General features: G+C 42.3%; 1 protein-coding gene across 5 annotated transcripts in view; it reads left to right on the forward strand.

Moving 5' to 3' along the window:
• The window catches only part of HDAC4 (histone deacetylase 4), a 265,600-nt gene that overhangs the window by 183,700 nt on the left and 61,337 nt on the right, over window positions 1–20,563 (forward strand). For all 5 annotated transcript variants that reach the window (XM_030017328.2, XM_030017329.2, XM_030017331.2 and 2 more), the window contains 3 exons: window positions 4,315–4,431; window positions 4,519–4,717; window positions 8,124–8,353. In XM_030017328.2, coding sequence (XP_029873188.1) covers window positions 4,315–4,431; window positions 4,519–4,717; window positions 8,124–8,353 — 546 coding nt within the window. The remainder of the gene's footprint in view (window positions 1–4,314; window positions 4,432–4,518; window positions 4,718–8,123; window positions 8,354–20,563) is intronic.

The following is a 20,563-nucleotide window of genomic DNA, read 5'->3' on the forward strand; positions in this document are numbered from 1 at the left end:
AGCTTGGTGCCTGATGCCATGAGCTAGCTTAGAATCCCATAAGCTTTCACCATCACTTGAGGCATCTGCTATGGATGTCAAGGGCAGGGTATTGGGCTGCGTAAACTGGAGTTTACTTCAACATGGCAGCTCCTGTGTTCAGGGTTACGGAAACCCAAGGTTTTCTAAAGGCGGATATTGGGGTGTGGGCCATGTTAACTGGCTCCCACCATAAGCCTTACACGTAGAAAACCAGTGTGGTTATGTTGTGTCACCGGTGCATTTCTTTTTATCCAGCTTACCATTAGCTGTTCTCCCCATGAATATAGTGTCTGTCTGAACATCAGGACTGTAAAAACAGGCTTGGGCTTGTTCTCTCCAAATTGTCATTTAGAGTTGAAAAGGACTTCTTATAGTATAAATGTAAGCCCTTATTGCTTTCTAGTTTTGTACAGATTTTCACTTTATTTTTATTTCTAATGTAGCATAACAGCATTTAATATAGGCAATATGCCTTCTACTCCACCCTCTCCTCTGCCAAATTATCCAACACACATCTATATTCACTCTAGTTTATTGTAGACTTTACAAGATTTAGACAATTATTGTAAAGATTAAGTTGGTGTAAGGTGGAGTCTTAACTTGACACTAGGAGCTGAAGCTGCTCTAAAGAGACATGGCTTTTGAGATGCATGCTGACAATTTAGTAGTTTGGAGCAGACCTGGAAAAAGGTATCTTACACACAGGGTTATTTATCAGGTTTGCAGAACTGAAGACTGGCTGAGCTGAGGGCACATCTTAAGTACATTTGTGTGGGCCCTGGGAAGACTAGCACCAAGTTACCAGTTTTGCTGATCCAGGAGCTGTCAATCTTGTCTATACTTAGCAAACTGCAAATCCCCAATTACTGCTGATGGAAAAAGTAGTGAATTCAATAATTTCTTGCGATATAAACAGGGCAGTCAGCTTCCCACAAGACAGTGTTAGCTCACGCAGGTGAATGTGAAGCTGTAATATTCTTCTTAACCATTTTATTTTTCAACTAAATGATTTGAGGTAATCATCTGTGACTAGACCACCAGTACCTAATAAATGGACACAGACTATAAGAAAAACTCTTTCCATCAACTGCTTGTAATGCAGCAATTTTGTAGCTCAGACTGAGGTGTGAGTGGCACAGACGATTTGAAAAAAATCCCTATACTGCCAAAGCCTTTCCCTGGGAATCGTCTTTGCCTCTTTTGCAACTGTACCGCAGCAGGTAATTCACAGCGATGCTGCTGCATGCAAGGAAAGAAGGGTGTTCATCTAGAATTTTAACAAGAGCAGCATTTGATGCACCATCTCCAAACAACCTATGCATAAAGGAGGAAGAAAATCTAGTTTTCATTTCCCTGAAGATGATGTCTAGAGGTTTTTTCACCTTTTTATAATTTTTGGAAAATAGGAAAAATATAACATACAAATAATTGTGCAGTTTGAGTTTTAAAACTGCCCAGGACTGCGTTAAGTATATTGGATCATTGCCATCACAGAACAGAATGAAACATAAATCACTGTGTGATGGCAAACAGAACATCGATAACCTGTTGCACAAAGTGTTCTCCTCCCAGCATTTCAGGTGTACTTGAATGGCTTAGCTAAATGTCCTAGTCCTTTGCATTTGTTTTGGGGAAAAATAACTGCACTTTGTTCTAGTATTTCATGTTGTGTCATACTAGCTGATCCATTTGCCTGTATAAGTTCATTTGGGAAAAAATAACTGGGCAAGGTAGGGTTTTGGTTTCTTGAAAATCTTTTTAAGTAGAAGTGGTATTACCTGGTAGCCCAAGTGTTGGAGATTTCTTTGATACCAGTTGAGCAAGCTTTCTCATGTTCCCACTTTTAAATATTTAGAAATATTTAAATGTTTCTGAAAAAATAATGTTGCTAACTTTAAGTGTTTCATGCTTACCTTCGTGTTTTATTTTAAATGAGAAATATGTCTCTTTGCTTCTTAGTTTGCTAGGTCACCTCTTGAACCATTTCAGATGTGTTGGAAGGTGGTATCTGAGTTCATTATTTAAGTTTCAATGCTTGCCTTCAGTGTGGAAAGATTACAACTCTCTGCCTCCTTTTAAAATAGGCAATATCTATTTTTAAATACTGTTTTTAAATCTAAAGGTTTTTCCATCTCTGAAAGGTACATGACATTCATTGCCGTTGCAGTTGATACAAGACTATAAAAAGTACTCGACTACAGACGAAAATTGTACATGCTGAAATTGTTCTCTTCTGTGCAATTCAAAAAATGTTTGTGTACAACCCGTAGGTGGGATCTGTGTATTTAAAGTGATGATAATGCTGCTAAATACCATATGCTGATAGCGTCAAGCTGCTGCATTTTTCTCTTCACTGTTTTTAAAACAAATCCCCAGGAGATAGTTTGAGGCACAACTACAGAGTATTGATTGTTCGAAGAAAAAATGGATGTAGTTTTGTTTCATTTATGATATCAGTAAAATATTTCATTACTCTGCTGACAATAACTGTCTTATTCTCGATGTGGCATGCTAACATTATGTAATTTAAATTAAAGCAAAATTGCCAGTAGTGCTCAAAATTACTTGGAAGAAGCATGTGGGTATGCACAATCATATGTCCTTACCAAGTACCACTGAACAGCAAAATGTTCCCTGCAAATTTCCTCCTTTAGGGCAGCAAATTGTCAACTGAGATCTTAAAAACAGATGGGAGAACTGATCTGTAATATATTTTCAATAAGCTTGAATGACATTAATGAAAGTGCAAGAAGGCAAAAGGAAATAAGAAAAAATTCACTTTGCAGACGAAACTTTGCACAGGGTCATATAAAAACTAGGTGACTTTGTTGAACACTTGGAATTTAGACACAGTTGGACATGGGGAGAATGACTGGCAAGTTAGTGGCACATCGAAGAGCGCATTTGAAAGGCATCCCAGTGTCTGGTAATGGCGACCCACACAGTCGTGGAAAGGCTTTACTTCTCCTGTCCTTCTTGCACAGGTAGCACGAACCTCAGGTGCGAAGGTGGGTTGTCCTGTTAAAGCTGTCAGCTGGTCCTGTTAAATTTCCATAAGTTGAGGCAGGATTGCTTTTGAGGATTGTTCTGTAGAAAATGTTTGGTTTTCAATGTTATTTCTTATGTGCGCTTTTTTTCCCCCTAAAAGGTTGCTGCAAGTTTTTTTTAAGTCTCACCTTTGAGTCTTTGAGGGAGAAAAATAGGGTTTTATTATCCAGACCTGGCCCAGCCCTGCAACCAAGGAAATAACCTGCCAAGTCTCATTGACTTACAGGACTATGAATTTAAGTCTAAAATGTATAAAGCCATTCTTCAGATCTCTGTTATATTGATGTAGATTGTTCCATAGTATAATACTAAGTTAATCATAATCCCTTTTTTCACAATAGCACCTGAGTTAAACAGTAGAAATTGTATAGAAAGTCTTTTTGAAATCTAAACTCTATTTTATTTAAGTTGGAAAATCACCTGTGGAGAATTCAGGGTGATCAGAACACTTGTTTCCTAACTGGAAGATCGGGCAGTTTATTGTAATTTTTATAATGGGTTTTCTAGCGCATATTTCAAATCAATCTTGTTTTGAAATTAAAGGCATTTTTACTTAAGTGTTCCTGCTTTAAATGGCCATAAGATAATTCAGTACATCTTGCATTTCACCCTGAAAATCAGGAAATAGCTACAAAAATGCAACCTTAAGGCTTTTTGATGAAATTTTGAAGTCTGATTTAAGCTAAAGCACACTAGTAAATAGCATATATTGTCTGTGATTTGTGAAAGAGAAAAACAGCCATTGTAATGCGATTTTTTTTTTTAGGTAATCTGTTTTAGCTTTAAAAGGGCAAACACTTGACAAGGAGAAGTAAGCTGTTAAATCTTTGCAAAAGCTTTTTGTGTTGGCACTGCATGAAGACTGAGCAGAAGCAGAGCACCACTGAGGATGTAGGGGTGATCTTTAGTCCCCAGTAAAGATCAAATAAACTGTAAAAGGTCTCTCTGTAGGGCAGCAAGGTTGGCAGCAGTTGCAGAGCGAGATCATCCCTGTGTTGGTTATCCTGGTCTCGTCACCCCTGCGTGGCCACAGCAGCGGCGGTGTTTGGGGCATGTACCTAGTCTGTGCTTGTTTAGGCTGGATCTGAAGCACAGCTTAGCTCCCCCACTCAGTATTTCCAATGTCAGCAGTGAAGTTACACACTCTGTACATTTCTGATGTGTTCTCACAGCAAGCGTACTGTGTCCTCAATCTGATCTGTGGATGCTCTCTCACCAGGACAATGTTCTTGATTTTGTTTCCAGACCAGCTTGGCTCACAGACTTGTGAATCGTGAAGGCTCGGTAACACAGCTGCCACTCTACACATCTCCTTCTTTGCCCAACATCACACTAGGACTGCCTGCAACTGGCCCTTCCAGCGTAAGTTGCGGGGGGATGCAGCCTTTGAAATGTTGCTTGCACCAATTTATCCCTTAACCCACTGTGCCATCAACTGTGTGTTTGCAGGGAGGATCAGCACAGCAGGATGCAGAGAGACTTACTATCCCAACCTTACAGCAGCGGATCTCTTTATTTCCTGGCACTCACCTCACTCCCTACTTGAGCACTACAACGTTGGAAAGAGATGGGGGAACTGCACATAACCCTCTTCTGCAACACATGGTCTTACTGGAACAGCCAACTGCACAAACTCCCTTAGTCACAGGTGAGCACTCTGTAGATAATGTGCAAAACTCAGTCCCAGCTGGGGAAAGAGAGCAAGTGACATCTGTTGGGTTTTTTTGTAAAGTCTGTCTCTTGTACCAAAGAGATACTGCATCATATATGCATTCTGTAGGTATAACATATAACCTTTAGGATGTGTTCGTTGATACGTTGGTTAGTGGAGACATTTGCAAAATCAGAGGTTACCCACCTCATGCAGAGATAGGGGAAAGCTGCCTTGTCATTTTGGTGGAATGAAAATAAATAGTATTTACTTCCCTAAGTAAAGCGTAAGTTTGTAGGCCACAATTTAAAACTGTATTGTTAGAGTTTTAACCACTTTAGATTAACGTGGAGACAAAAACGTTGTGTCTTATGATTACCCTTCCCGTTTATCACAGATGGTTTCTATTCTTTATATGAAAGGCATGCATTTACAAAATCTCAGATTAAAATACTTGCTTTTCATCATTATTATAAATGGCAAAAGCATGGCAAAATCAACTGCATTCAAACAGATTGTATTTGTTTGTATATGTTACATTTTCAGTATGCTAATTGCTTTGAATCACTCCCTGTGTCATATTTTCAGAATTAAGTACCTGTGGGAAGGCATATTTCTATAAATAGGGTTGATTCAAAGCAATAATCCCCTTTAGGATGCATTTCTGGTTTACAGTGTGTAATGTTGGGACAAAGGATGTTCTGCATAAGTTATAGATGTGTTGATTTTTATTTCTTTCATTCCATTTCTAATGGAAACTCTTGAGAGATGTCGATCACTGAAGCATTACAGCACTGCTCACTGGTTTAGCTCATGTCTGGTTTTACATTCACATCCCAGGAATATACGTGGGGTGATAAGCTTATAAGCATATACATAAGGGGAAGCTGAAGCACAGAAGTGTGGTATTTAGCCAGCACTCTGAGGCATGAGAGTGGTGTGTGCAGATTCCTTAAACCTTTACGTAATGTTCTGTTGCCTCCTTCTGCCGTGGTTGCTGTGGCATGACGAGGTTACCCAGAGTCATGGCATGGCTCTTCACCAGTTGCCCTTTGCCCAAGGTCTGTTGATGAAGAGCCATTGGAGAAGACTTATCCTCTTATCCTATCACCAAAACTTTGTTCTCTGTTAGTGCTGGTGTTTGCTTTAAAGCACACGTAGGAAGAAGTGCTGTTCTGTTTCCTATTCGACCTCTCTCAAAGCTTCCCTCGGTTACAGGGTACTGTGTTTGCTTTCAAGTGTATTCCTTCTAGTCCACCTGCTATGTGCAGTGTTTTCAAAGTGAGTACAACGTGTTATAAACCAACACTTAGGAGAAATATTCACAATACAACAGAGCAACAAGAAGAAACACACATTCCAGATGCAGCAACTAAAAGAGAGCAAGCTAACACATGGTCTCAAAAGCCCTAAGTGGACTGGCTGCCAAACTACAGTTAGTACTTCTAACTTCCTTGGAAGCAAAGTGGAGTTTATTAGTATTCTGCTTATAGCCTTCAGCTCTGGAGATAGTCTCCTGACGGCTGCAAAATGATCCAGCACAATGACATGTTCTTTCTGTGCAAGAAGGTAGGCCTGGGGGTTTTGGGAAACTAGAGCAGAATTCCTTAGGTCTGCTGTTCATCTTGTGACAGGTTACTCTAGATAATATCCTTCACATTGACATGTATGTCCTGAGTAGGAACAAGGTGTCTCCCTGGAAAGCTTTCACAGGGGGACCTTGGTCATTCACTTGGAGGAAGGTAGTCTTCCAAGGTGTCCTATGCAAACCAGATAGAATCCCTTCCTCTGCTGTTTAATTTGAACTTTTGGGAAGAGGAACTGTGCTAGAAGGGAGATGGACCACATCTTTCCAAATTATTCATCTATTCATACACACACAGACATATGTGTGTGTGTATATATACAAACACATTTATAGAGACATGCATTTATAAAATAAGATACCTTTTTACATGATCCTTTTCAGAAAACCAAAGGGTAGGAGAAACTCAGAAAATCTTTGCCCAAGAAGAGAAGCTTTCAAATGAGTGAGATTCTTCCACATGGGGCAGTTCTGTGAATCAGTGGAAAAAGGAGGTTATGTCCTGGGACAGAAATGTCAAGGTGTTTCTAAACCACTGTATTCAGCTGGCTGCAGACTTCTGAGCAGTTTCTCTCTCTTCTCAACCAGAGACTGAAGAAAGAGAAGATACAACTTCTCTGACCCTTGAACTGGGCAGTATTTCTGAACATTACTGACCATTTGCACAGTCTTTAGTTTGTTTTATACAGAGGTAAAGCAAAAGAGTACTTTTTTCCTAAAAGTGTGTGCAGTCTTTTCTACATTAGGGAGACGCTAGTAATGCCTTTCTACCCCAAGGCAAAGTGAGCAAAAGTAAATTCTTATCCTCAGCTCCTCCACCCTTGGGTTTGGCTTTGTGTTGGGTGTGTTTTCATGTCCCAGCTTTCTAAGAAGTATGTAAAGGTATGTTTTCGGAGAGCAGAGCAAGAACTGGCTTACCCCAAGAACAGCTAAAAAGACAAGGCACTTCCTAAAGACATGCCCTTACCAGAGCTCAGATAGGTATTTCACATGGTAGTCATCAGAGACACCTAAATTGCCAAGGGCATGTGAGTAACGCAAGTTATCCCAAAATAACTTTATGTTTTCTTTAAGTTACTAGCATGTATACACAGGACAGTGATGGAAACAATTCTAGCTATTTGTCGTCTTGGCCTCATAACTTTCTTTCTACAGAAATAATGAAGCCTGATGGTTCCCATATTCCTGAAATGCTTCAAGGGAGTGCCTTTTTCCGACACAAACCTGGTCAGGGGTTTATCACATGGAAGTTTTCATCCCTAGTCATTTCTGTGGGTGGGGTATAGCACAGCTAAGGGCAGACTTGCTTCCCTACATGGTCTAGAGTGGGAAGCAGCTTCATCAGCATCCATCACCCTTCAGCATATCCAGTGAGACCCCTGTAAGGTATAATTGCTGCATGCTGCGGAGTGGCAGCTTGGGTTGGTGCTTTCTTAGAAATGAACCTGGGATTACTCCCTATACCAAGGCAAGCTGTAAGACTTAAACTTTTCCAAACTACCACTGTGATCTTAATTCATGTCACTCACTGAGCAATGGAAGGGTCTAAGGTATTGCTGATTTTAAGAAATGAAATGTTTCCATAGGGTCTCTGAGTAAACAAAGAAAGAATTCAAAAGAAAGCAGAGTATTACTCCATCCAATAGTAATTAATTGTTATCTGTTCTCTTTTAAGGATGCTTCAGCTGTAAATGGCGAGGTGGCTGGTTTTAACGTTATATATCATTGTCACCATCAGAGTTACTCAACAGCCGTTTTCTCCCTTCCTTTCTTCCTTTTTTTTCTTCTCTGCTGTTTTTTCCTCCATATTATCTTCAGACTGGTATCTTTCAGGACTGCCCCTCCATGCACAGTCCCTGGTTGGTGGAGAACGGGTCTCCCCTTCAATACACAAACTCCGACAACATCGCCCGCTGGGGCGCACGCAGTCTGCTCCCCTTCCCCAGAACGCCCAGGCCCTCCAGCAGTTAGTGATCCAGCAGCAGCACCAGCAGTTCTTGGAGAAACATAAACAGCAATTCCAGCAACAGCAACTGCACATCAACAAGGTAGGCATGATGCTTTTAAACTCTTTCTTCCTCATACAGCGTCAATACCAACGTTAGCCAACACTATTTCAGAGTTTCTTGCACGGTAATGTATGTGGTCTCGACCTCCGTAACCAACTGGCCTTCATCCTTGAACCTCTTTTTCATGATTTTGAGAAATACATTTACAAGGATGTGGACATCCATCACCAAGGCAAGGATCAATACCTGTGTTGTAGATGGTGGAAAGGCAGTACAGTTCAAATTTCTGGCTTTCCAGTAATACTTTTTAAAGTTGTCATTGCTGCCATTCATCCACATCAGGACCTTTTGTCAGTTTTGTAGCAGAAAACATAAAATGCTGTCAAGGAATATGGGGCAAATACCTACTGTGTATATATTGAGTTTGAAAGGGAGAAGGACCAGTAACATGGATTTGAGAAAAAAGCAAAAAGCGAGGGATTTTAGACACGATGCCAGAAGATAATTGAAAGCAAAGATATTCAGATTTACTGAAGCACTTTTCACTGGAATTACCTTTGGAAAGAGAAAAGCTGTTCCCATCTCCAGTCCAGATTCTTTTAACTATGGCCCTGTGTAAAGCATTGCAGTGTCCTATCCATTTCTTTTCCTGAAAATGAGGACGGTATTGCTGTGCATCCTGCAGAGGTTGTTTTGAAGATTAATTAGATGTGATTCAAAAATTGCTTTGAAGAAAGCAGGCACTATGTTTATTTTCTCACTTTCTGTAAATCACTTGGAGGACATCAGGTGAACGTTGCAGAGCACCATTCATCAGTGCACAGATTTTGCAATTGCTGCATAGCCAAAGTCATCTGTCTGGGCATCCCAATACTACAACAAAGCTGAAACAAAGCTACTTTGAGGTGATTGCATTGAGTATGCATTAAAAAAGACAAAATCTGTCCTGATGTTTTAGCCTCTGGGAAGGTAAATTTCACCTTTTTATGCACAAGAGGTCTGATCACAAGTGGTATGGGTGGAGCTGTGACGTTTACCCCAGCTGAGGTTTTCTCCCAGGATTTCAGAAGGCACAGTCTGTTGCTAGACTTGCAATATAAAAAGGCTGTTAGGGAAGGGGGAAATCAATCCTAATCAGTGTGATATTTTTCTGACTCTGATTTATACTGTTTTGAGGCTTTCTAAAGACTTTTCTCAAGGAGTTCCAGCAGTGGCTTTCTTTAAGAAACAAGCAAATCCAGTAGTAGATTTCAGGCTCAAGAGGACAAGTTTGATGGCAAGTGGACCTTTCAGATTGCTGCAGTTTAATTTATGGTGGAGGTTTCTCGAAATATTTTCACTGTTCCAGTCCTATGAGAAAATACAACTACAAGAGCTGGATTAAAAAAAAAAAAAACCAACACACAACCCCCCAAAACTTTGTTTTTAGACTCGAGCTAAGGCAGGATGATTACACAAGTTACTGACGTCAATCATGTACTTCTGGAGAGCTGCCACTGCGCACTGCATGTGCCAGCGCTGGACCTCATTCAGCCCCACACACCGGGGTGGTGGGGAGCTGCTGCTGCCATAGAAATTTCCCTTATCCCCCTCCAAACACACTTCGTGACTAGGATTGTCAGACGCGGGGCACTAGGTAGGGTTGCTTTGTTCAGAAATAAATGTCAGCTTGGTGGTTTGTTTGTTTGAGGTTTTTAAGGCTTTTCCGTTGCCAACGCTTGTAAACGTCCAAAGACTTCACCGTGACGTACCCGCTGAACTCATTCAGACTTTCGCTTGGACCTCCCAGGAGCTGGAGAGCGTGTGCGACCAGAGCCGAGCAAGTCCTCCCGCAGCACTCTGAATTTCAGCTTTGTTAGAGCTGTGATCTATCACATCCATAGCAGAGCCAGGCGGGGGGGGAGTGTAATTAAACTGATTGCACAGGGGCGATTTCCCTGTGTTTGATTTATATAAGTAATGAGTTAAAATGGTTTTGGTACTAGCGCTGTATGCGTGTGGCAAATTTATCCCGTGGGATAGCATCCAAGTGCTGACATGGAAAAAGACTTTTCCCAGATGCGCGGATATTTTAAGACCCTTGTGTGTAGGAGAGTTAGGGTGCAACTAAAAATAATGTAATAGATTGCTGCCTTTTAATTATTAGCAGAACTGACAGCACTGTCTGTTAAGGTTGTGTTGGATTTCCTGTAAATAATACAAGGCTGTTTTCAATTGCTTGTGATTTTTCCAAACTTTAAGATTTTGGCCTTAAACTTTCCCTGTTAGGTGTCTACATCAGATGAAATTTTCGAGAAGATTGCAGCCAAAACAAGTCTTGCTATTTCCAAGAAGACGGCTAAGGAAAAATATGTTGTTTTGCTCCTGATTAAAAATAATAAGAATAATCATCTAAGGAATTCGGCTGTGAAGGCTTGGTGCCTGAGGCTTTGGAGCAGTAACTTGGAATTGGACAAATGAGGACAGGGCGGGTGGCTGGGTAGGGAAGGAGAATGCAGAGGGATGGGTTGGGTGGGATGGGTCCGAAGGAGGGTCAGGGCTCCTTGGGGTGACTGGAGGGGAGTGTGTTTCCCGAGGTGCGAACCCTTACAGCATGGGCTCTGAAGTCCTTGGTCTACTGCTGTCAGCAGCAAACTGGGGATCGCCTGAGCAGAGCGAAGCACATGGTTCATCCCGTTCGGGAGCCCTGAGTGACTCCCCTGGCTCACCACAAGGCTCTGTATGGAAAATGAGGGTTCCAGCCCTGCTCATCTGATGTTCATGTTGTCACCCAATGGTGACATTTGCATTTGCTTTAAAGAGGAGAAAAAACCACACACACAAAAGCCACACAACGCCCCCCAAAAATGGAGACAAGAGAGACATGCATGAATGAAAAGAGCATTATTGAAGTTGCCACACTGAGCAGTCAAGCTAGGACATGGGAGTAGTTAAGTTTCCCATGCAAGTCTTGCTCTCTTTTTCTTTTTTTTTTTTTTTTTTGCATCTTTTTGATCCAATTTTTGATAATCAAGTGGTGTGTCTTTTACAAGACTCTGAAGGTAGTATAGAGAAGGGTAAGAGCGAGGCTGTTCGGTGGTGTGCACCCTCATTTGTTGCAGAAATCGGAGGACACGTAAGGAGTGGAAGGGGGCAAGAAGGGGCCTTAGGGCTAAGACAGCTTGACGCTGTGGCAGGGAATTGGCTTTCTCCTCTCTGCTGCAGAGCTGTGTCCCACTGAGCAGATCCAGCCAGCAGGCAGCTTGCAGCGGCACGCTCATCTCCTCCATGCCCTTTGCAGGGCAGGGAAATGGAGCTGCTAGCTGCAGAGGTGTTCTTGCACACCTAAAACATGTAATCTTGAAATCAGCCGTATCGTATTGAAACCCCATCCAGTTTTCTCCATTCCAGGGCTTTCATAATCTCTGGCCTGGCTGTGCATTTGATGACATGGAGCAGCTCTGCTCCCCGCCTGCTGTCAAGTCATCGTGAACACAGACATGATAATACTTGCAGAGTGCTTGTGTGCTCTAATGATTGAACTGCAAAACTGTGTGTAAAAATCAACAACTCTTTCTTCAGAACTAGGTTTTGAGACATTAAATGAGGTTCTGGATAAGATACTGAATCACTTCTTGCTAATTGAGCTCTGTGCAACCTTTGATCAGAATGAGGCGTGTGCCTTAAAACAGTAAATACTAAACAGTCCTGAAAATAAAAGCTATGCATTAACACAGATGCACGGGAGCACTGACCTGAAACTACACAGGCAACGTGTGTTCACGTGTCCCACCTTTTTGCATGTTTAACGTTCAAACCTCGGGAATGTTTTTTCCCCATGGTTGGAAGAGCTTTGCTGGGCGAGGGGGCTTGTTTTGCCATATGATAAATATATGCAGCAATCCCGACATCGTTTCATCTTCAGCAATTACATTTTCTCTGCAGACTTCAGTCTCTTTTAAGATGCAAATTTTAGTCTTCTATATACGAGAGAGAGGAACCATGATATGCTCATGGTTCTCTGTGTCATTTGGAGGCCAGCATTTGAGGGGGTATTTTTGTCGCAACAGCAAACCAGGTAAAGTAGGACACTGTTCTCTGAGCAGACTCCATGTATTTTGAGTTAAAAGAGTTAGCTTTTCAGCATGGTAGGTCTTGAAGCAGCAATTCCCTTTCTAAAGAGAAATACGCAAGTGAGACTTCTGTAAATTCTATCCTGGAAAACTCAACTTTTTACCTTTCCATAGTGAAGATGAGTGTTTTTGCTTTAGTCCCCTGGATGTATAATTCACGAAGCCTTACTAGAATAGATAATCTCCCTTTTAGCGCTGAAGTGTACTGTTAAGCAGATCAACACTGAGCTTCTGTGGTCAAATTATGGTTCTTCCGAGTAAACCCCATTTTTAGCATACCCTTGAAAGTGAGGTGTTTCTCCTGCTGTGGCATATATGTGGCAACATATATACACCAGACTACAGTGCCTCAACTTGTCTGGTGTAGCAGTGTTGGGTGTATACGTTTTTATTAACACCTAGAATTTAACCTTGCTATTTCCTGGTGGGTTTTTTTTTTTTCTTTTTTTTGGAATGCATTAACTGTTTAGCCTCAAGTGACTCCTGGAGTAGCTTTTCATATGTAATGTTTAATTTGTAATATTAGAAAAATACAGTGTATTAGGTTGCATTGCACAGCATTCAGGTAGGGCTATTAACCTTTGAACAGTTTAAGGGAAGCCTGTTTTTGAAGCACCCAGATGTAACTTTGGATATAACAAGTATTGAAAAAGATCCCCGGAAAACCTCCTTCAGCATTCCTGCTAAGTGTCTCAGTCGCTGAATATGAAATGCTGTTTAGCAGGACGCCAGACGATTGGCATTCGCCAGACGATTGGCATTCGCCAGACGATTGGCATTCATGTGCTTGTGCATTGTCACACCTATTACTGCGTAAATGCTGTGAAGTGATTTTGCCAGGAGCCGTTGTTCTGCGGGGTGTCTGTTGCTGCAGATCTGGTGATATGTAGATGTGTACCGGATATAATCAAGCCCATAACTCCAATTATTTGGGAGAGGGGGGAAAGAAAACAGCTTCTGCTGGTGCCAAGGTGTTTTCTTCTCACTCCCCCTCCTTTTCCCCTCCAGGCGGTCCCTGTTCTTCGATTCATTACAGTTTGGGTCATTCCCTCTTGTCTAGGCACAGAGGCCAGCAGTCTTGTGGTTCTTCCAGCAGCTAGGCTGCCTCAGACAGTTATTTTTTTCCTGCTGTCTCATCACTTCAGCGAAAAAAAACCCAAGAGATTTTTCTAGGCTTTGGCTGCTGCATAAGGCTCTGCCAGCTCCCTAGAACTTGGACTCTCCCCATCATCCTTTATCATCTCTTGTTTCTCCTCAGTCTATAAAAGTTAAAAATCAGAATCCAAGAGGTACCTCACGTGGGAAGAGTCATATTGATAGCCAGAAGAGCAAGGCTTGTGTTATCATTTCCGAGTAATTAATTCAAGCCCCCAGCAATATGTTTTTGTCTCCGAGCACTTGTCCACTTGCACACTCCCCTGCGGATGCACTCTTGCCTTATGCCTCTCTGCTAGTGCTCTTCTTTCTCTTGAGCATCCCAGCCGATGTACCCACTCCATACCGCCTACCTTCCACTCAATTCCTAACCACGTCCTTGACTCAAGACCAACACTTTTTTGGCCGTCTGTCTCTGGATGTTTTTGAGCTGAGCCTTTATCATCTCTTTTCTTTCTCTGTTTTATTCCTAATTTTCATCAAAGCTGTGTCTCCAGTTCTCCAGAGTTGTTCTCTTTCTTCCCTGAGTTTGTCCTTCATCTCCAGAAGGAGGAAAGAGAGGTTTCTGCTGGCTTCTGCCCAGCATGGCATGGTCAGGGCCGAGCCAGTCTGTCGTCCTCCCTTGCTTCCTGGCTTCTCTCTTCCTCTGGTCAGTGGGACATGCTGTGGCACCCCACCAACACCTGTGTCCCCCACAGTGCTGTTCAAGGGGGAGCAGGACTCTGCGTGGTTGGTGGTACCAGCACAGAAGAGGCTGAGGCTGGCTTGGTCATGGCTGGTACCTTCTGCTACTCCACCCCATTCCCAAAACGGGGAAGTCGCTCCACTCTGCTGGGCATGCTCTGCACTTGCCAGGATATAAACTGGATAGTTATCAACAGTAGTGCTGCCTCGACCACCTTCCAGTGTATCCCTGCCTGCATGAAGTTTTGACCAGCTGTACATATCTGGCAAAGTGGAATGGGGCTTTGGTGTGTTGTCAAGTATAATCTCTTTGAGCTTCTACTAGCTGTAGATAACTCTGGATGAGTTGTACGGAAATGTGATGATTTATTCTAAACTTTGAAGGTGTGTGGTTGTTTTCAGCCTCTAACCTCTATCCTTGTATCCTGGTTTCAGCTGGGATAGAGTTAATTGTCTTCCTGGTAGCGGGTACAGTGCTATGTTTTGAGCTCAGTATGAGAAGAATGTTGATAACACTGATGTTTTCAGTTGTTGCAAAGTAATGTTTAGTCTAAAGTCGGATTTTTCAGCTTCTCGTGCCCAGCCAGTGAGAAAGCTGGAGGGGCACAAGAAGTTGGCACAGGACACAGCCAGGGCACCTGACCCAAATTGGCCAACAGGGTATTCCATACCATGGAAAGTCCCATCTAGTATAGGAACTGGGGGGGTAGGGGCAGGGGGATCGCCGCTCGGGGACTAACTGGGTGTCGATAGGCGGTGCTGAGCAACTGCACTGTGCATCATTTGTATGTTCCAATTCTTTTATTATTGCTGTTGTCATTTTTTTAGTGTTACCATTATCATAATTAGTTTCTTCTTTTCTGTTCTATTAAACCGTTCTTATCTCAACCCACAAGTTTTACTTCTTTTCCCTATTTTCTCCCCCATCCCACTGGGTGCAGGGGAAGTGAGTGAGCAGCTGCGTGGTGCTTAGTTGCTGGCTGGGGTTAAACCACGACACCTTGATGCACACCAGTCTGTCCAGCAACACTGAAGTCTCTGAAGGGCATGACTGAGGTATTCCCTCCAGAAGAGATGCCCTTTTCCACAAGACTGTTATTAATCTCATATATGAAACAGTCCCGTCAGTGATTCAAACTTGTTGTCTACTTTCAGTAACCATTACCATGATGAGCAACACTGGAGAAATGCCACAATCCCATGTTGGACTTGTAAACTGGAAGAGATCTTGAGAATAGATTTATCTCAAGTTTTACTTAAAGTCATGCCCAATTTTCATCTCTGTCAGTCTTTGATAACTGAGGTGATCTGTCATGTTCAGTGTTGAAGGAGCCTTGTCCTTTTAATTGTGCAGGACCAAAAATTTCTTCTGTAACTGCTTGTCATCTTAGGAGAAAGATCGAGGTGCACAGCTTCATCGGAGTTGGTCTGTCCAGATAGGCAGCTTTGCTATGCAGTTCTGTGGAAGTTCTTCAGCTCTGCTTCTGCTTCCCAAGCTCTTCAGCTACCTTTTAGAACCAGACAGGTCCCTGTGACACTTGTTGCCTAAAGAAAAAGTGCATTACTTATATCCTTCTAGGAGCTTCTCAAGCATTTTCTGTTAGGGACTCTTCATTAGTCTGTGATGAGTAAACAGACGTTTCTAGCTTGTTTAGTAGTGTCTTCAAAGTCTTTGGTGTCCTAAGAACTTACCACTACAGAGAAGGTATCCTGAAGAAGTAGATATATCATATCTAGTAGACAAATCAGCTGCCAGCTGACCTGAAATTTAGTAGCAAAGAAATGCAGCTTTTTTTTCTTTATGAAGCATTCCACAGAAAAATGATGAATTGTTTGTTTTTCCTTGTATTGTGACGTGACGTTGCTATGATCTTTTTTTCTTTCTGTTCTTTGTATTTCAAAGACATAGATAAGAAGTCTTGCCAGCTGCATCGAGTCTTTTAAAAATGCTTGTGACTAGAGTTGTATAGTTTCTTCCTTACTGCAGTAGTTAGCTGTCTGAGGCTAGAGAGGCAGTGCCTTTAACAATGTTTTATGGTGACAGTATGTGATAGCCAGAGGCAACTGTGTTTGAAAATAGAGGAGTGACCACATTGCAAAGGAAGCTAGAAAGCTAAGGGAAGGAGAAGTTATCTATGGTGCTTTGTATAATTGTTTACTATTTCAGATATATTTGTAAGCATTTTCAATGCTATCTTAACTTTATATTCATTCCCTTGCACTTTTATTACCTTAAATTTCTTGAACATGTGTTTATAAAGTTGGAAAAGTGGAAGATTTTTAGGGAGTTTTAATGGGCCTGGGATGCACATATCATGTATTATATGGAATATGTTCATAACAAAGTGCTTCCTTTGAAAAATTGTCCTTTAAGAAGAATAGGGTTGCGGCAGCTAGAACAAAAGACACACCAAGAGATTCACTTTGTATTAGGAAAGCAAACTGAATGTTTGCAATGTCCTTGTCATTGACCACTTGGTCTTTCAACCTTCATTGTGTTTTTCATTTAATTCTTATATTTTTATGGAGTTGGAATAATTTAAAACTTCTCGGGGATTACACTGCTTCTCTTTTCCATTAGATTTGACAATGACATTTTAAGTTATTTTCCCAGCAATTACCTTGCGTAGTTCATAAGTTCAAAAGGTATTAAGTTCAAAGCTTGAGACCTTAGATCCAAGCAGAAAAAAAAGTAGCAGAAGATGGTTTACGATGATTTAATTATCTTTAAAACAGATGATATTCATCAAGCCCAAGAGAGCTTAAAGAAAATTGATGGAAGAACTCCCTTTAGCTTAATGTGGTTTAGTTATCCAGTGTGTATTACAAGTAATGAAACTGGGGGCAAGGGAAGGTACCTTACAAAAATCCTTGAGAAGTTTTGACCACTGAATCTTTTAGGTTGCAGGAACCTCATGAGGTCATTTAGTCCAATGTCCCTGCTTGAGCAGGGTCAGCTAGAGCAGGTTGCCCGAGACCATATGCAATTGGGTTTTGAATATCTCCAAGGATGGAGACTCCACAACCTATATGGGCAACCTGTTCAAGTATTTGACTACTCTCACAGTAAAAAATATGTTTTCTTGTGTTCAGAAGGAATTTCATGTGTTTTAATTTGTGCCCATCGCCTCTTGTCCTGTCACCTGTGAGTGCAACCTATCAGACCCCATGGACTTACATATGTCCAGGTTTTATTAAGTGCTCCCTAAACCTGGTGGTTCTCCACCAAGGTTAAGTCTTCCTTGCTCCAGACTTTCCCTCTGGTCTCAGGGTCCTGGGATTCCTGAAGGACTGTCTTACTAGTAAAGAAGGCATTAAGTGCCATGGCCTTTTCTATGTCATTTGTCCCCAGGTCCCTTCCCCTGGTCTCAGGGTCCTGGGATTCCTGAAGGACTGTCTTACTAGTAAAGAAGGCATTAAGTGCCATGGCCTTTTCTATGTCATTTGTCCCCAGGTCCCTTCCCCCATTCAGCAGTGAGCCCATGATTTCCCTAGTCTTCCTCTTTTCTTTCTTGATGTACTTCCTGTCCCTTGCCAGATTCAGCTCCAGGTTGTCTTTGGCTTTCTTAACACCATACATACAAGATCAGATAGCAACTCTCTATTCCTCTTGGGTCACCTGTCCTGCTTCCAACTCTTGTACACCACCTATTTATACCTTGAGTTCAGTTAGGAGCTTCTTCCTCATCCATGCAGGCCTTCTGCAGCCTGTGCTTGATTTCTTACTTATTGGGATGGATCTTTCTTGAGCTTGTAGAATCCTTGAGTATCAGCCAGCTCTCCTGGACCCCCCTAATCTCCAGGGCTGTATCCCATGGGACTCTTCCAAGCAGATCCCTGAAGAGGCCAAAGTGTGCTCTCCTGAAATCCAGGGCTGTGGTCCTGCTTTTTGCCCTGTTCCCTCCTCTTCGGATCTTCAACTCCACCATCTCATGGTCACTGCAGGCAATGCTGCCTCTGTGACTTCCACATCCCCAAATAGTCCTTCCTTGTTTGTGTCAGGTCCAGGAGAGCACCTTCCTTTTTGGCATCTTGATCACCTGTGTCAGGAATTCATCATCCATGCACTCAAATCTCCTGGATTGCTTGAGCCCTGCTGTCTTGTCCTTCCAGCAGACAGCAGGGTGGTTAAAGTCCCTCATGAAGACCAGGACCTGTGAAAGTGAGGCTTCTTCTGCGTGTTTGAAGAAGGCCTCAGCTAATTCTACCTGATCAGGAGGTCTACAGCAGTCTACCCACTACAAGAGTGCTCATCTTGGTCTGTCCACTTATCTTGACATTTAAGCTCTTGACTGACTCCAGATCCACACCAAGGCACAGATCTCCATGCATTCCTGCTCCTCCCTCACATAAAGAGCAACCTCCCTTCCTCACTGTCCCAGCCCATCCTTCCTAAAAAGCCTGTGTCCCACCATCACAGCACTACAGGCATGTGAGCTATCCTACCACGTCTCCATGATCCCAAGGAAGTTGTAGCCCTGTAACTGGACACAGTCTTCTAATCCTCCTGTTTGATCCCCATGCTGCGTGTGCTAGTGTAGAGGCATTTCAAAGAGACACCCAAGCCTGCTGATTCCCCAGGACAGGCTTGAGACTTTCCCCATCAGGCTGTTCTGCAGGCACCTCCTTATTTACATGCCTGTGCTCAAAGGGGTGCCACTTCAGCTCTTTTTTGTTGATTGCCGTGTCCTTTCTGCTCACACCAGCTTCCTTAGCTGCTTGTTGAGGAACCACTCCCTCCCCTGTTGTTTCTAGTTTACAGCTCTGACTACCAGCTTGGCCAGCCTGTTGGCAAAGGTATTTTTCCCCTGTTTAGTCAGGTGGATCCCATCTCTTCCAAGAAACTGTTGACTCTCAAAGACGGTTCCACCGTTGTAGAAACCAAAACCCTCTTGCGAACAGCAGCCAGTTGTTCGTCAGTACAAAAATATCAGCTCTTGTCACTAAGAGGGATGGGCTGCACCCCCATCTGTACTGGGGGGCCACGTGAACCCCAGAGGGTCTTGCCTTAAGCTTCTAGGCAAGATAATGCCCTTCTATGTGTCCTGCTCCTCTCAGGAGTCGAGACATCCAAAATGCGGTCATTCTCAAAGTGCTGGAAAGCTGTGGCCCTGCGTCCCAGTCCTTGCAACGCTCCATTTTTAAAAGCTTTTAGCTCCAGTTATTTGAGATCCTCTGCTGTAGCTATGAGCAACCTCTTGCCGTCCTTGCTGTGATACTTGCAGGTAATTAATCCTTTATATTACCTTTGTCTGTCTAAATCTGCTTTGTATAGGTTTGCTTAAGTTATATGGCAGAGCCTCTCTTCCTGCGTTTAGGGAAAATGGCTTAGTTTCAGGTTTGAGCCACTGTTCTTCAAAGAGCAAGTTACTTACAAATAGTCACTCCTTCTGCATGTGTTCAATAACCATGTTTTGATTTAGCTTTATTAGATTTAAAATCAATATTGCTTTTCATACCAATGACCTAATCCTTATTAAAGCTCTGCCCTGACAACTTTCAAAGTTCAGCAGTTTCTTTATAAGCCTCTGAAACAGCTACAGCCTGAGCTCTTTTAAAGAAAGGAAATTGATATATTTACCTATGCTGGATTTAAAAACAGTTCACGTAATTTTTTTTTTTGTTTCAAATAAAAATAAGCAGTCTGAGACAGAGAACTGTGAATTTTATCTCGCCAATGAACTTTCAAAAAGTCTGAGCCTGTGTGAGTTATAGTGAAAATTATATTGTTCCCTTTGTTTTAGCAGCCGCTTTCAGAGGAGTTCACTACCTCTAGTTAGGAAGATCTGGTTAGAATGATGCTGCTCTTGCAGTTTGCTTCTATACAGATGCTGTAAGTTGAGTGTCCTCAGTTTCCTCCCAACTAACTTGGTAAGAGTGCAAGTTTTGGAGGAATCTTTCTAAAATGGCCTCTCACTTACAGATAAAATTCAGGGGGTGATTCAAGAAGAAGCTGGGCAAACAAGGTAGCAGAAACCCTCTTAGACGATTTGTGTCTCTCTCACTTTTCTTCAGAATTTAATTGCCAGATGTATTGATGGTTGTTACACATCTCCTGTGTGGGTTTGTGAATGGAGTAGAATCCATAGGCATGCAGGCGCAAGAGACTGTTATTTCTTCAAGGGGAAAATCAAGTGCAAAATGAAGGAGACGTCATTACTTGGGACACAGGATTTCATAGTGCTTAATGCCAAGTTTGACCTTTCCCTTGAGTGGTTGTTTTGGACTTAGTTTATAAGATAAAAGCTATAGCTCACAATTGCTCTTTTCATGAAGCTGGTTCTTTGAGGAGAGCAGA

Source organism: Aquila chrysaetos, chromosome 6 (assembly GCF_900496995.4).
Source record: "Aquila chrysaetos chrysaetos chromosome 6, bAquChr1.4, whole genome shotgun sequence".
Taxonomy (NCBI): domain Eukaryota; kingdom Metazoa; phylum Chordata; class Aves; order Accipitriformes; family Accipitridae; genus Aquila; species Aquila chrysaetos.